Here is a 15,835-nt window from a genome sequence, read left to right as displayed (position 1 = left end):
CTGGATACTAGTGGAGCTGCTATTCTAGTCGTGAGCTGGCAGCTGGGCTGATAAGCGCTGTAGATCAAGGCTGAATTCCTTCCTGTTAGCCTTCAGCCAGAGTAGGTGATACAACTCTGCACTGTTTTTCTCATCTGTATCACCTGGCACAAAGTTCCACTCTCTCCCTTCATACTCTGCGTTTAACTTATATGATTCTGGATAAACAATTAGCAGAAACTGGCCTGATGCCCTTTTACTTATTTTCATTCAGCAACACTGTGTTCTTTGAAGAACAATAATAAACAAGACCAGTAGTTATTAGCTTTCCATGAAACATAGTTCACAACTCAATAGCAATTATTCAGAACAGAACACTAAACTCAGATTAAATACTGTGAACTTATTAGAGCAGACTTGATTATCACATTGCAAACAAAAGACAGTATTTTGTCACTAATGTCCTTAATTCATCTATATTATTATGGATTATCGATTGGGGGTCCTTCATTTTAGGAGTTAAATATGCTTCACTATAAGAAAACGTTCAATTTGTCACTTGGTTCATGTCCAATTCTTACTGCAGCCTTGGGAGAATTGGTTGCTCAGAGTCATGAGAGCCAGACGTCAAACAAGTCTTGGACATCAGTGGAGGCTTGAAGGATGGAATATAGTGAAGGATTGATGAGGATCCTGTGGCTTGATGGCTGTGGATGGTGGCTGCCCACAGGCGGTAACCTGATCACCTCCAATACCTTGGGTCAGTGCTATCCAGAGCCTGAAGGCAGTGGAGGCCCTTAAGGCTCTAAAGACTTGGATATGGCCTCCACGCCTGACCCCCTCAAGGGCGGTGCTCCGTCTCCATGTGAATACTCTTTGGAGAGGGTGTGTGTGCGTGGTGTGTTGTTTTTGGGGTGGTGTGGTTGTGTGTGTGTGCGTGCATGCGTGTCAACCATTTTCACAACCCTAGCAGAGGTCTTGGTTAGAGGGCCAGTGTTCGAAGCAGCCTCTTCTTCTTCCTCCTGGTCTGAGGCAGTGGAGAAGGCTTAATCAGGACGGTGTGAGAGCTGGAGGGAGATAATGCCCTAGGGCCGGTGTCCTCACCTTCCTCTACATTAAATAGCACCTGTGAGGCATGTTGTCATAAGATTGCCACTGCATCTTCTGATGTGTCCAGCACCTCTTCTATGAGTATGGGAGAGTCTTTCAATTGGAAGGTGAGGCAGGCTTCACATTTGGTGTTGTTGTTGTCGGGGGAGAGGCAGGGGTTACAGACCCGATGACAGTCAGAGCACAGGTGTTGCTCATGGCACTGGAGACAGTAATGGAAGGGGTGACAATTCCATCACCCTATGTGCACTATCTGCTCCCATTGAATCTTGGAGCCCTTTTGCTACACATCCAAACCCAACGGGGGGAAGGAAATAATCTAATATGGAGTCGGTACCCATGCGCATTCTCAACTAAGGGTGGAGTCATAGTCTGTCCCGTGACTATAAAGCTCTTCTTCGAAGAGAAACAACCTGCAAACGTTTAACCCAAACACTGGATGACAGGAGTATGCAGAGTATTTGTTGCTACAGCAGGCTCTTCCATCGACCTTGCAAGCTACCGGTAGCTCTCTAGCTACCAGTGAGTAGCTCTCCTGTGTGCAACCCAGCCAACTAATTCTTTTTCTTTTTTTTTAGGGTTAAATTAATACATGTATCCCAAAACTGAAACGTATATATTTAAGACTTTACCTAATATCAACAGGAGGGGGAGGGAAGATAATTTAAGGAGCACTCTTGGTCCCCCAGCTAAGGTAAAGTAAACAACAAAAGAGTGTGCCTTCTTGTGAGACGAGCAGGCTCACTAGATTCTTTAAAAAGCCCTCACTCACCAACCTGGTTGGTGACATGCTTCATCATAGGGCCCCACCTGGAGAGGCCGAGTGCCTCACCGGTGTGCTTCAACGCCAGAATTACTGTGGAGCAGGTTTTTTGATTGGGTGACAAGTGAAAGTGATAGTGTGCTGGTTACAAATGTCAAGATTGTGTCCAAAAATGATTTATTAGTTGGCCAGACACACTTAAAAACGGGATGTGGGATGAAAAACGGAATAAATTGTTCAGCTATATCCCATTGTGTAGGGCCGACATGTTTCTGCCTGAATGATGCGATTTGCCAGGCATTCTTCAGGACCAACAGAGGTGTACCTTGGCGGTATGGGCGCGCTAAGGCCCACCCTAACCAGAGGACGTGAATGTGAAAAATTTAAATTTTAAATTTTAAATTGCAATCCTATTATTCAGGGGTTGCTCTGTTTAGAGAAACGAAATTGCACCTGTAACAGGAAAGCGAAAAATGACAAACACAAAGAGAGAAGACAAATCATTATTAATCATGCCGCGCCTTTGCTGTAACAGAGTTCTCATGCTCTAGTGCTCTTCTCAGTGCACTTATAATGTAGCTCAAAGAGCAAAAGTGTACTACGGTGAGAAGTATAGTGCTCTTAAGTTCACAGTTAATGGTCTTGCCAGCTTAAATTGTGGAAGTACCTCAAGTATAGCGCTATTTCACCTGCACACCTACTAGGGCGTTTAGCGGTATTAATAATTATTGTGGACAATGCTATTCGATTTATAAGGAATAAGCCGGTGTGATTTAGCAAGTGTCCTTCACACGACACACAAAGAACAAAAAGCACACAAAAAATAAAATGTCTCACATGAGGTGTAATAATTTATCACACCATGGGTCTCGGAAGGGGGGTGGTGGCAAGTTGGCACACCCTGTGGGTAAAAAGAGGGGAAAAGAAGACCGGGAAATCAATACTGTATTTCTGTGACACACAGGTTACTTATCTTGTGTAGATGCGCGATATCCACTTACGCCGTCCATGGCAGGCACCCGCTCAGTACCTGCAGCAACCCTTGTAAACCGGACCCTTAGATGGTTGTTCTGGTATTCCTTGTGGAGTAATAAAGGAGTGTGCAGACCCAAAGGACGCCACCCAGGTGAGGCCGTGGGCGTGTCTACGCGCGTCCTAGCGTCTGCGTTTGGGACGCTGCATCCGACTTGGCCAATCTCTGGCGTGTATTAGATCTTCAGGAGTGCTCGGCAAATCGATGTGGGGAGCAGTATTTCCCGCCCGGCGTGCAGCCCAAAAAAACTAGACCGTAGCGGTGTCGGTCTTAGTTGAAAAAACTTTATTGATGCATGATGTAAATCTGGTAACAATAGTTTTAGTATATGTTACACCACTAAAGGAAATTCCCAATGCGGTGGTTAATAGCAAAAAGGACGTCGTCAGTTGGACGACGATCTTAATAAAAAGGAAACGATTAACAAGACAAGGAGGCATAAATTAATTCTTGATGCCCGCAAAAGGTGGGTAGAGGAAAAAAGCTGTCAGTACAGAAAGCAGGAATATGGGGGGTTGTTTAAAAGAAGCCATGTAGTATGGTAGAGAGACCTGTCAAGCTCACATCCCTAAGTTGGAATAAACCAGGAGGTAAGAGAAGTGGTAAACACTGCTGACAGAGAAGCAACGTGTCAGAGGAACATAGAGATTATGTTGTCCAGTCCTTCATTATGGGATAGAAGGCTAGAGACATGGTAGTCATATTTCGCAAAGGAACACAGTATCAGAGGAAAGAGTTACTAACGTCGTAATACTGCTCCAAAGGGAATACTGTCATTAAGTCCTTGTGTATGTGTGCCCAAGCGGTAGACACATCTTTGTTCTTATTTGAACTGTGTCTGTTGTATATTTTTACCTGATCTAACCTGTTCGATGACTGTCCACCTCAAATCGCAATTCCTTCTGACCCGCAGGTACTGTCCATATGGCAGATTCTCCCTTAGGGGTCTGGGATGGAAGCTCGAAAACTCAAGTAGATTGTTTTTCGCCGTTGTTTTGTAGTGAGTTTTAGTGATGAGCCTACCATTTGTTTTATAAATCACCACATCCAGGAAAACCACCTCCTGTTTGTTACAAATGTGAGTGAATTTCAGATTCACATCAAGAGTATTGATCCAAGTGAGGAAGTCGTTGAGGATGTCCTCCTGGCCTCTCCAGATTAAGAGGAGATCGTCAATATACCTCTTCCAAAACCCGAATGAAGAAGAATACGGGTTATCTGCAGATAGAATAAATGTACGTTTAAAATCATGGACGTGAAGCCCCGCCACACTAGGGGCAAAGGTGCTGCCCATCGAAGTCCAGTTGTTTGGAGGAGCATGTTGCCTTTATGTTAAAAAAAAATTTGTTTGAGGGCCAAAGCGAAACACTCCAAAATGAACTCCTTAGGTGTCTGATATTCCCAGCTGATGCCGTATAAGGCCTCACCCAGGACCCTGATGGTATCGTCCTGGGGAATACGTGTATAAAGACTCTCTATGTCAAGGGTCACAAGTATAGTAGAGTCATCACCAATTGTCATTTCCTGTAGAAGTTGTAGCAGGCTTTTAGTATCCTTAAGGTACGTTGAAGTCTGTTGAATTATAGATTTCAGGAAGTCGTCACAAAAGCGTGACAGTGGCTCGAGTGAAGACCCGACACGATGGGCTGTCCAGGTGGGGGTATTTTGTTTTTATGCCTTTTCAGTAACGTGTAAAAATAGGGTATCACGTTATCACCCGCTGTCAGGAACTCCGCTTCGTGTTTCGTGATATGGCCATTTTCTTCTGCCTCTCTTACCATGTTCACGATCCGTGTCTTCAATTCAGGGGAAGGGTCTGTGGTTAGGGGCGGGTAGTTTTTCCTGTCATCCAGGAGGGTTTTGCATGCCCTATCGTAATCCACTGTGTTCTGGATAACTACACCCCCCCCACCTTTATCCGCTGGTTTTATGGTAATTGCAGTTTTAGCTTGAAGACCGCTGAGGTACATCTCTGTTGGTCCTGAAGAATGCCTGGCAAATGCCTGGCAAATAGCATAATTCAGGCAGAAACCTGTCGACCCTACACAATGGGATATAGCTGAACAATTTAATCAGTTTTTCATCCCATATCCCGTTTTTAAGTGTGTCTGATTGGCCAACTAATAAATCATTTTTGGACACAATCTTGACATTTTTAACCACCACACTATCACATTCACTTGTCACCCAATCAAAAAACCTGCTCCGCAGTAATTCTGGCATTGAAGGACACCGGGGAGGCACTCGGCCTCTCCTGGTGGGGCCTTATGATGAAGCATGTCACCAACCAGGTTGGTGAGTGAGGGCTTTTTAAAGAATCTAGTGAGATTCTTCATGCCTGCTCTTCTCACAAGAAGGCACACTCTTTTGTTGTTTACATTATTTAAGACTTTAACCCGCATAATTTCAGAACTAATAGACTGATGTTTGAAGAAAAATGGTTGAATTTCCAAACCATAGGCACAAATCATGCAGAACTGGGGAGACTCATTACTCATATTATCTTGGTCCCAGGCAGGTTGGAGCTATGGCTGTTATGTATTAATGCAGAGGCATTCCAAATTGATAAAGCCTTTTTTGCATTACTACTGGCAATTATGCATGATGCGCAGAGGTGATCTCTCCTGGCCTTTTTTTTCCATGGGGTCTCCACTTAGTTATCTTGTCTGATTGGTCACTATTACAACATTAATAATATTAGCAGCTCAGCATGATTTTCATTCACCATAAGTAGCTATTTTTCAGAAAAGGTTGGAGAGCTTTGATCAACAGCAACACATGCTACAAACAGTATATTTCAGCAGAAATCTCTAAATTAACTTTTCGACTTATTTATGACTCAGGCACACAGTGTTTATCCGATTTATTTAAATTGAGCCCTGAGTGGGAAACCCGTTGTTAGCGTGCCTTTTGAAGTGTCCTCCATAAAAATGACAAATTTAAACTCGTTTTGATAATAAATATATGTACAATAAGGCAAGGAGGCAGAGCTCCAAGTTTACAAATCTTATTCCATCGGAGTGCAGAAAATACCTAGAACCAGATGGGGCTGTCCAGATCTTTATTTCTGTTCTTACTATGGATCAGCTCCTTTGAACCATTTGGTTGGAAGTTGAGACCTTTACAAAACAGGAAACAAACTTGTAAACAACTAATTGCCAACCAACATTTGACAAAAGGTGTATAAGGGAGCTGGACTTGACCAACAGGATGGTTTCAGGGCCAATTTAAACAATTAAAGATCATATTTTACATTGCTCTTGTGTTTTTGTTCATTTATAGAGTACAAAAACTTATTATCAAAGCAAAAGCTCACAAAAGGGGGAAAAGTAGGAGGGTGTGAAATAAAATGATGGAAACTAAAGTACAGGAAACCAGCGAGGAATACGAATGGTTATTGAGGGGTGTCTGAATAAACATGTCATAATAGTCTTTCGGGAGATGAACTGCCATGGACAGATTTGAAAATGTTTTATATCCCATAATTTTCATAGACCGATTGCAAAAAAACAATGTTACACAGCCTCACCTGGACATGAACTTCTTGAAAAATTGCCTTTAGCACAGACACGGCCAGTCCTTTAGGCAAAGCTTCACACAAGCTCTGTGAAGAAAATAAAATAGGGTTTTAAATAGTATTTAGAAATGTGACAGTTGCAAGAAGTATGAACATAATGAAAAATTAACCTACAACGAGATCTTGTTCTCACTAGGCCTTATCTTTCTCCAGAACTAGGAAAATTAACTTTGCGATTAAATTCCTTTATCTGCCTAAATCCTCCCATGACATTTCATCTTTGCCTAATAAAACAACTTGAACACAAACTTATACTCATTTCCCTGCTCAAAAGGGATTCTTTTTTTAACTATTTGGTCATTGATTCGGACCCACCCCAAATGTTATCCATACATTTTGCCACTTATTATGTGAGTGGCCACTTGAATTATGATTATAATTTCCACTCTATGAGGAGGGCTGGGCAAAAACGAGTAATTAGTGGCATAATGAGAATCGTAATTATAGATTCCCATCCAAATTATGTTCTTAGTGAATCCTAAAGCTGTAAAGTTCACACCTTTACCCACCCCTGGATTATCTGTAACTCTCTGGGCTGGAAAACAGCATCTCATTTGCTGACCACACATAAAGCAGGCCTTGAGTAACAGTCGGCCTGGCCCATGTCCGGGCATGCCTGCTGCACTTAGAGAATGTACTGCAACAAAAAACAAGCATTGGCATAGCCAATAGGTCTCGCTTTTGGGACCTTATAAGTATTTAGTTATGCAGCACAATATCCTTGGTGCAACATCATCAACTGTTGCATGGGTAAACACTGATAAGGTCCCAAAAGCGAGACCTATTGGCCATGCCAATGCTTGTTAATTATTGCTGTTCAGCCCTCATCATCCTCGGAGGCCAGTGTTCCGTTGACACATCACAGATTTACAGCTGGAAAGATTCGTGCAGCAAGTTGTGTTATGTGGTTATGTAATGCTGTTGCCATTTGTACAGCACACAGTCTGTTGTTAGTATCCTGGCCTGCTTGGTTATGACAGTAAGGGTCTGATTTGACTGGTGATTACGTGTTTCAGATAATGTCTTTGTCTCTGTCTCACGGTTTGGTGGCAATTCCAAAGTCATTGACCTTTGGGCCCATGATGTTGTGTTTGGGAGGACAGGTGGGAGTGCTTTACTTATTGCTAACCCACCTTCTCCATCTGTTGTGTGGCCGTGTTGTTGCTGGATATATATGTCATGTCTGATATATATCAGATGATTGCAAAAGGAAATCGGTCACTGTCTTAGTGTTGAATCCCATCGCTGCCTGGTCACAAGATCACAATCGCATGGATTTATTAACTTTTTAGTTGCAGAATTTTTTAAGTGCCACAGTTGTCATCCACCTACTTCCAGACACATCGTTATGCAGACACTGCATGCCAGTACTAATGATGATGTGTTCCATGGTGACCCTGGTTCTTGCAGCCCACAATCGACCACCTGTCCCCCCCCGCCTCCCCATATGAAGCGGATTGCAAGGAGGAGGAGCGCAGAGGTGACAACCTGAGGATGTGGCCTAACTACTAGAGCTGTCGACTTGGACGATGGGGAAGCGGGTTCATCATCCTGTGATTCTGGATAAATCACTTACTCTTCTCCATACCAAATAACAAATTAATGTGTCCATCTATAATACAACTGATGCTCGTGTAAAGCGCTGATACTGTCGGGTCAAGTTCACGCTGTATAAAACTTCCCAAAAATAAAGAAGCTATTTTGTAGCAGTCCGAATCTGAGATGGAAATCTTCGAACCTTAACAGAGGTATGGAGGTGGCAGCATCAACTCAAATGTGCAAAGGGGTACAAGGAGGAAATAAAAAAGGAAGGGAGGGAAAGAAAGAAAACGAGGGTGAGCGATGTTAAGAGTAGTATGGTAGAATGGAATAGCGAGAGGAAGGAAGAAAGGAAAGAAGGGAAGATGGAGGAAAGTGGTATGGAAGGAAGAAGAATAGAAAAAAGAAAAAAAAGCCAACTTACATGAAACAAGACGCGTGGCCGCAAGACACGCTCTGTGGTGGACTCTCTCTGTGGTGGGGAGGGGAGGGGCGAGCAAGACAGAGGCGGAGCGAGGCGTGCAAGCTTGGGAGAGCGAGAGGAAAGCCAGATGGCGCCTCTGCTCGTGCCTGTGCATGTAACCTCATGCAGTATGGCACACAAAAAGCTGTGATAGGTTTTTTAAAGCCCACTAAGCTAAATGTCTCGCCAGAGCAATGCATTCGCTGGCTCAGGCGAGACCTATAAAAGTGATAGAAGGAATGCTTGAATGATTCTAAGCCATTGACAATGGCTCAGGACTGCACTGCACAGTATCATTTTTCACCCACTGATGATGTGTTAGTTTATTAATGGATGCTATGAGTCAACTTGTAAAATGTTCTATTCATTTCCTTGGTGGTAATAAAAATAAAAAGTCTAGAAACATTACAAAAAGGAAAGTGGGAGTTGTAATGTAATGGACGTTTTTAGAGTGGAATCAAACAGCGTGTAGTATACTGCTACCTGCAGGTTCTTTTCTGATATGCTCTGCTGTGAAGTATGTCAAGAAATTATGCCAAAGTATTTATGACGTGGCATGAGAGGAGCACACCTCGAACTTCCAATCAAGTAAAATAAAAGACACAACTGTTTCTTGGGGTCAATAAATCAATGACATTATCTTGATCGGGAGTGGGAGAGAGAAGGAACTGCAGGGATATCAGAATTCTTTGAATGAAATTCAATACAATGTGACATTTGAATATAGTAGGTGGGAGTTCATATGTTTACTAATGCAACTTTATGTTAAACAAACTGCCGTAAATGGTATTCAACAAGCTGCATCGCACCACTCTAAAAAGCAAATCAACAATATTCCATTTGGTGAAATGATAAGAACGATACACAATTGCAGTGACCTAGAATTTGCAATAGAAACTACATATAATTTAAGACAGATTCCATGAGAGGGGAGTTAGATAGGCTGGTTTTACAACCTCATTCAACCAAGCCAAAAAAATAAACTGGGAAGATCCATTAAAAAATAAACGGAATAAAGGAAGCAAAATAAGTGACACTGTCAGTTCCATCATTACATTTAGTACAGAAAAGAAGACACTATACAATATCTTGAAGAAAAGTTGTGATGACCTCATATCAGACCGACCACTCAGTTAAATTCTTGCTACGAGACCAACTATCACTTTTAAGCAAGTTAAGATATTAAAGATCTATATGCGAGTCCGAATGACATGATAAAATGTGAACCATGGTAAAACAGAATGGCTACTGGAATTACAATCGGGTAACTTAAAATGTGTGAAATGTCAGTTTTGTACTTATCTATTAAATAACATCACCAAGTGCTGAAAATATGGAGACACAAAAGACTTAGAAATCAGAGACTTTATAAACTGCAACACAAAAGATTATGCGCATTTGATACAATGTGAATGTAATAAAAAAATACGTCTGCTCTGCGAGAAGATGCTGGACAGATGGAGCGAACATCTGAGAGCACTCAAAGACCATGATGGAAAATATCCAATTGTCACACAATCTGATTTATTAAATAAATGTGTGAAATTAAAAAGATTTAACCGCTGGGTACTGAACATATTCTATGCACGGCGGAGGAGGCAACGTGGAACAAAAACAGCAAGAAACAAAATGGATTCATATTTTCGATACAATGAACACTGGGTAGAGAAGTATACACTTTGATGTAACCACCTATAAAGAGTAGCCAAGACCCTAATCAGGAGTAGGATTAGAATTCTGAGACAATTGGTATGTCGACCAGCACAAATACAGGTTTAACACTGTGCTGACTGACAAAATACTGAGCAGGCACAGTAAAGATGTGTTGTTTTGCTTACCAAGAGTATTAGGACACGTGAGTTAACTGAGATGTTGTACTCTAATAAAAGGATACCAGGCATATACAAAACGTATGAGGTCAATTTTTTTTTCAAAATAAAAAATATATCAAAGTAAATAAATGAACGAGATGTCATCAGCTATCTGAGTAGTAATTTAATTACTAAACTTTCTATGCAGTTATCATGTGTAAGGATATAAAACTGTTGCTCGTACGGTTGGCAGTACAATCTATTTATTATAACAGAGGTTGTCCGAAGAAATGGGAAAAGATCTGTGGGCAATGGCAAACCTATCGAGGGCTGTGAAACACAAGTTACTTACCTTCGGTAACGATACATCTGTAAGAAACATTAGTTAGTTATAGATTAATTACCTTAGAATTACCCCCAGGCGTCAGACTGGATCCGGAAAGTTTTTTCGTCAGCAGTACCTCTGCGCATCAGAAGGTGGCATCGGTCGGCTTCGCGTTCGTCGTCCGTGTCGTTGTGGTCGCCGGGATGAAGTTGCGGCAGCTACTTAGACGCCGCCCTCGCACGCCAACGTCAGTTCTGTACACGACTTTCCGCGCCAGAAATGCAGAGCCATGCAAGACACTGACCATTGATGCACAAACCTAGGGCCCTGAAAGGATTTCCTTAACCCTAGAAATCAGTTCGCAGAACGGGGAGGATGGGTGGGGCGGTAAGGAATCTATAATTAACTAATGTTTCTTACAGATATATTGTTACCAAAGGTAAGTAACTTGTGCATCTGAAAGAAACACGTTAGTTATAGATTCCTTATCTTAGAATAGATACCCTAGCAATACCAACCCCGGTGGTGGGTCTGCGAACCAAGATCACACCAGAAAGTCCTGGAGAACAGGAAGGCCAAAGAAGTTGTCTCTCTGGACTTGGCTGTCCAAGCAGTAGCGTTTGGTGAACGTGTGCAGAGATGCCAGACAGATGTCATTCAGAAGCACTCCTCTTCCCAAGGCAGTAGTGGCTGCCGTTGCCCTGGTGGAGTGAGCGCGTAACCCCACTGGAGGCTCCTTTTTAGCTAGAGAGTAACAAGCCTTAATACATAACACGACCCATCTAGAAATGGTGCGCTTGTGTATGGCCCGACCCTTCTTTGCACCCACGTAGCCAACAAAAAGTTGATCATCCACCCACAACTGTTTTGTGTGATCCAGATAGAAGGAGAGCGCACGTTTTGGGTCCACACGGTGGAGCCTCTCTTTCTCCTTTGAAGGATGCAGAGGCAGAAAGAAAGTGGGCAAAGTAATGGTCTGCCCGATGTGCCACCTTAGGATAAAGGATGCACGGGTCCATAGAACTACCTTGTCTGGGTGAACAGACAGGAAAGGAGGCTTTGAGTAAAGAGCCTGGAGGTCACTCACCCTTCTAGCATAAGTGATGGCTACCAGGAAAGCAGTCTTAAGAGCCAAGAGACGTAAAGGACAGTTATGAAGCGGTTCAAAGGGAGCGCACATTAAATAAGTTAGTACAAGATTCAAGTCCTACTGAGGCATAATGAAAGGAATTGGAGGAAAGAGATATGTTAACCCTTCAAGTAACGGTTAACTACTGAGGAGTTGAAAAGAAGGCTGATATAGCAGCCGAAGGAAGGCAGAGATGGCTGAAAGGTAGCCCTTGATAATGCCCAGAGCAGAGTCCTGCTGGGCTAAAGAGAGAAGTTACAAAAGGACTTCAGAGAGAGGGGCAGAAAGGGGATCCTCATCCTTTGCTGTGCACCATGCCACAAATCTATTCCACCTGCATGCATATACCGTCTTTGTGGAGGGACGCCTGGCTGCCAATATTACTTCACAGACTTCGGGAGGCAGGTCGAAAGACATCAACTGCCGCCTCTCAATCTCCACGCAAGGAGGTGGAGACTGGACAGGTTCGGGTGGAGGACCATCCCCTGCTGCTGCGACAGAAGATCGTCCGGAAGAGGCAGTCAGATCGGAGGATCAATGGCCATGTTGAGCAGCTCGAGATACCGGACTCTTCATGCCCAATCTGGAGCCACAAGAATGACTTTGGGCCAGTCGCGCCTGATCTTCTTCAGCATTCTGGGCAGAAGTGGCATAGGCGGAAAGGCGTACAACAGACCACAACGCCGCTCGCGACAAAAAGCATCGCCGAGCGAGTGCCGCCTTGGAAATTCCAACACGCAGAATTGCTGAAATTGCTCTTTCTGTTCAGTGGCAAATAGATCTAACCAAGGCTTTCCCCACTGTTGAAAGAGACCTAGCACCACCTCCGAGTGAAAACTCCATTCGTGATCCATCATGCACCTGTGGCTGAGTTCATCCGCCCTGGCGTTCAGAGAACCTGGCAGGTGTTGAACCACCAAGGAAATGCCTTGATGTTCCAGCCATGTCCAAAGGCGAAGGGCCTCCTGACATGAGGTCAACGACCCCGCCCTGTTTGTTGCAATATCACATGGCGGTAGTGTTGTCCGTGAACACCTGCACTACTCTTTCCCGGACAGAGAGAAGGAATGCCTTCAGTGCAAGACAAATCGCCCGGTGCTCCAGAAGGTTGATGTGAAGCTCGGACTCCGCTGATCTCCGCCTCTCGCCATGTGGCCGCCCCACCCCAGAAGGGAGGCATCCGTCACCACAGTGTGGTCGGGTTGGGGGAGGGAGAGGGATCTGCCACTGACCTAATCCTGGTTTGAGAACCACCACTGCAGTTGTTGAGCAGTGCCCTCCGAGATCTGAACATAGTCGGACAGATTCCCCAGATGCTGCGCCCACTAGAACTTCAGGTCCCACTGTAGAGCCTGCATATGCCACCTGGCATGATTGGTCAGCAGGATACAGGAGGCCATGAGGCCCAGCAGCCTCAGGGTCATTCTGACTGAAACCCGGACAAGGGCTGAAAGATCGGAATCATATCCCGAATGTCCCGGACTCGCTGTTAGGGAGGATAGACCTGAAACTGCGCCGTGTCCAGAACCGCTCTGATGAAGAGGAGCTTCTGAGAGGGAATCAGGTGAGACTTCGGCACATTAATGGAGAACCCCAGCAGATGCAGGAGGTCGGCTGTAGTCTGGAGGTGGGAGACGACTGCCTGGGGCGAGCCCGCCTTCAACAGCCAATCGTCGAGATAGGGGGAAGACTGAAACACCTGATCTGCGCAGATGAGCTGCGACCACCGCCATCACTTTCGTGAACACCTGAGGGGCGCTGGTAAGGCCAAAGGGGCAAAACACATAAAATACAGAAGGGTGAGAGGAATATCCCTCTTCGACCTCCCGCTCAAGAATTGAATATCACACAAAGAAGAGGGATAAAAATAAAAATAAATTTCGTGGAGACCAATAAGTGTGTGGGAGATGCACCAATTTTGCAAAACTGCCCTCACACACAGCAAGCTGTGTCATGCTTCATCATAGGGCTGCTACTACACCTCCGCACCAGCCAAACGCATGGAGGTGGAGCAATAGGGGAGGGGGAAAAACAAATACAACATACAAAATAAAGTGGAACCAACGGTGAGTTGAAAGTGCAGAACCAGTGATAAACAGTGATAAAAAACCAATACTGGGAAAACATTAATCCAATTTTAATATTAGGTGCCCAGTATGGAGTTAAAAAGATCAAAGAACATGGGTGATGGGTTTGGAGAGCTTATAATGAGGTTCCAACCCCCCCACTCTGCATAAATGTCGACATGTTTCAGCCAGCACTAAATAATAACCCGGCTTTCCTCAGGACTTCTCACCACTGTAGTTCCCAGTTGTAAAACCTTACTCCTCCCAATTTGGGAAATAAGAGGAAGAAACGCCTCAAGTGAGGTCGCTCACCTATCGAGAGGAACCTGTAGTGGTTATAAAACAAAGTATAAATTGAAAGAAAAATAAATAAACTCAAAACCACTATGTATACAAAAGAATATCATAAGAATGGTGAATACTGCCCAACCACACATTAAAAAGTCTCCACAGAAGCATACTCAAACCTCCCCCATTAGGGAAATAGGTGGTTGCTTACAAACATAATGCCATTAAAGTTCTTGGCTATGTACTCTCTCCAATAAATGTACTAGTCAGGAGGTGTAGTTATACCCAGTAAACTACAAAGATAAAAACAAAAACAATTGCCCGAAAGACACCACAACACCTAGCGCCGTTTGTTATACACAACTTACCTAGTTTATTAAGTTTATAAACTCGAAATGGCAGGGGAGTGAGGACAGCCGCCCACACGCACTCTCTGTGAACAAAAGAATGCCAATACAAAGATTTAGGAGGGAGTACATAGCCAAGAACTTTAATGGCATTATGTTTGTAAGCAACCACCTATTTCCCTATTGGGGGAGGTTTGAGTATGCTTCTGTGGAGACTTTTTTTTTTTGTGGTTGGGCAGTATTCACCATTGTTATGATATTCTTTTGTATATATAGTGGTTTTGAGTTTATTTTTCTTTTAATTTATACTTTGTTCTATAACCACTACAGGTTCCTCTCGAAAGGCGAGAGACCTCACTTGAGGCGTTTCTTCCTCTTATTTCCCAAATTGGGAGGAGTAAGGTTTTACAACTGGGAACTACAGTGGTGAGAAGTCCTAAGGAAAGCCGGGTTATTATTTAGTGCTGGCTGAAACATGTCGACATTTATGCAGAGTGGGGGTTGGAACCTCATTATAAGCTCTCCAAACCCATCACTCACGTTTTTTGATCTTTTTAACTCCATACTGGGCACCTAATATTAAAATTGGATTAAGGTTTTCCCAGTATTGGTTTTTTATCACTGTTTATCACTGGTTCTGCACTTTCAAATCACCGTTGGTTCCACATTATTTTGTATGTTGTAGTTGTTTTTACCCCTCCCCTATTGCTCCACCTCCATGCGTTTGGCTGGCGCGGAGGTGTAGTAGCAGCCCTATGATGAAGCATGACACAGCTTGCTGTGTGTGAAAGCAGTTTTACAAAATTGGTGTATCCCCCACACACTTATTGGTCTCCACAAAATGTATTTATATTATTATCCCTCTTCTTTGTGTGATATTCAATTCTTGAGCGGGAGGTCGAAGAGGGATATTCCTCTCACCCCTCTGTATTTTATGTGTTTTGCTTCTAAGTGCAGCTGCTGAGCCGCAAGGGTCTATATCTTTATAATAAAAACTAATTTTAGTTTTTCCCAGCACGCACACTCAATACAAGTATAGTGAGTATTAGTCGGACTGGGCCTCCTGCCCTGATAATATGGCTGAGGAACAGGGCTTGGCCTTTGGGGATGATGCAGTAGCAGCAATCCTCAGAGGACCATCATTGCTCAGAGACACCACAATTAACCAGGTCCTCACACAAGGGGAGGGTTGGGATACCCTCCTAGAGCTAAAAAGATCCCATGTTAAAACAATCTTGTATGGGGCAATTTTAACAGAACATCTAAGAAGGAATTCGGCGCCTAGAGGACTTCTGGTAACAAATGAACCTCTGATATTCCTTGAGGACCCTGTCTTTCGTAAAGAATGGTCCTTGATTGCCTGGAAATGTACGAGGGATTGGCTGATTCTCATTATTAATACAGC

At 43.7% G+C, this 15,835-nt stretch overlaps 1 protein-coding gene across 1 annotated transcript in view; it reads right to left on the bottom strand.

Moving 5' to 3' along the window:
* Positions 1-15,835, bottom strand: part of MMS19 (MMS19 cytosolic iron-sulfur assembly component) — a 498,998-nt gene that overhangs the window by 331,386 nt on the left and 151,777 nt on the right. The window contains exon 5 of the mRNA XM_085606380.1: positions 6,415-6,489. Coding sequence (XP_085462506.1) covers positions 6,415-6,489 — 75 coding nt within the window. The remainder of the gene's footprint in view (positions 1-6,414; positions 6,490-15,835) is intronic.

Source organism: Triturus cristatus, chromosome 1_2 (genome assembly GCF_964204655.1).
Source record: "Triturus cristatus chromosome 1_2, aTriCri1.1, whole genome shotgun sequence".
NCBI lineage: Eukaryota > Metazoa > Chordata > Amphibia > Caudata > Salamandridae > Triturus > Triturus cristatus.
This window is presented reverse-complemented; position numbering and strand designations above follow the sequence as displayed.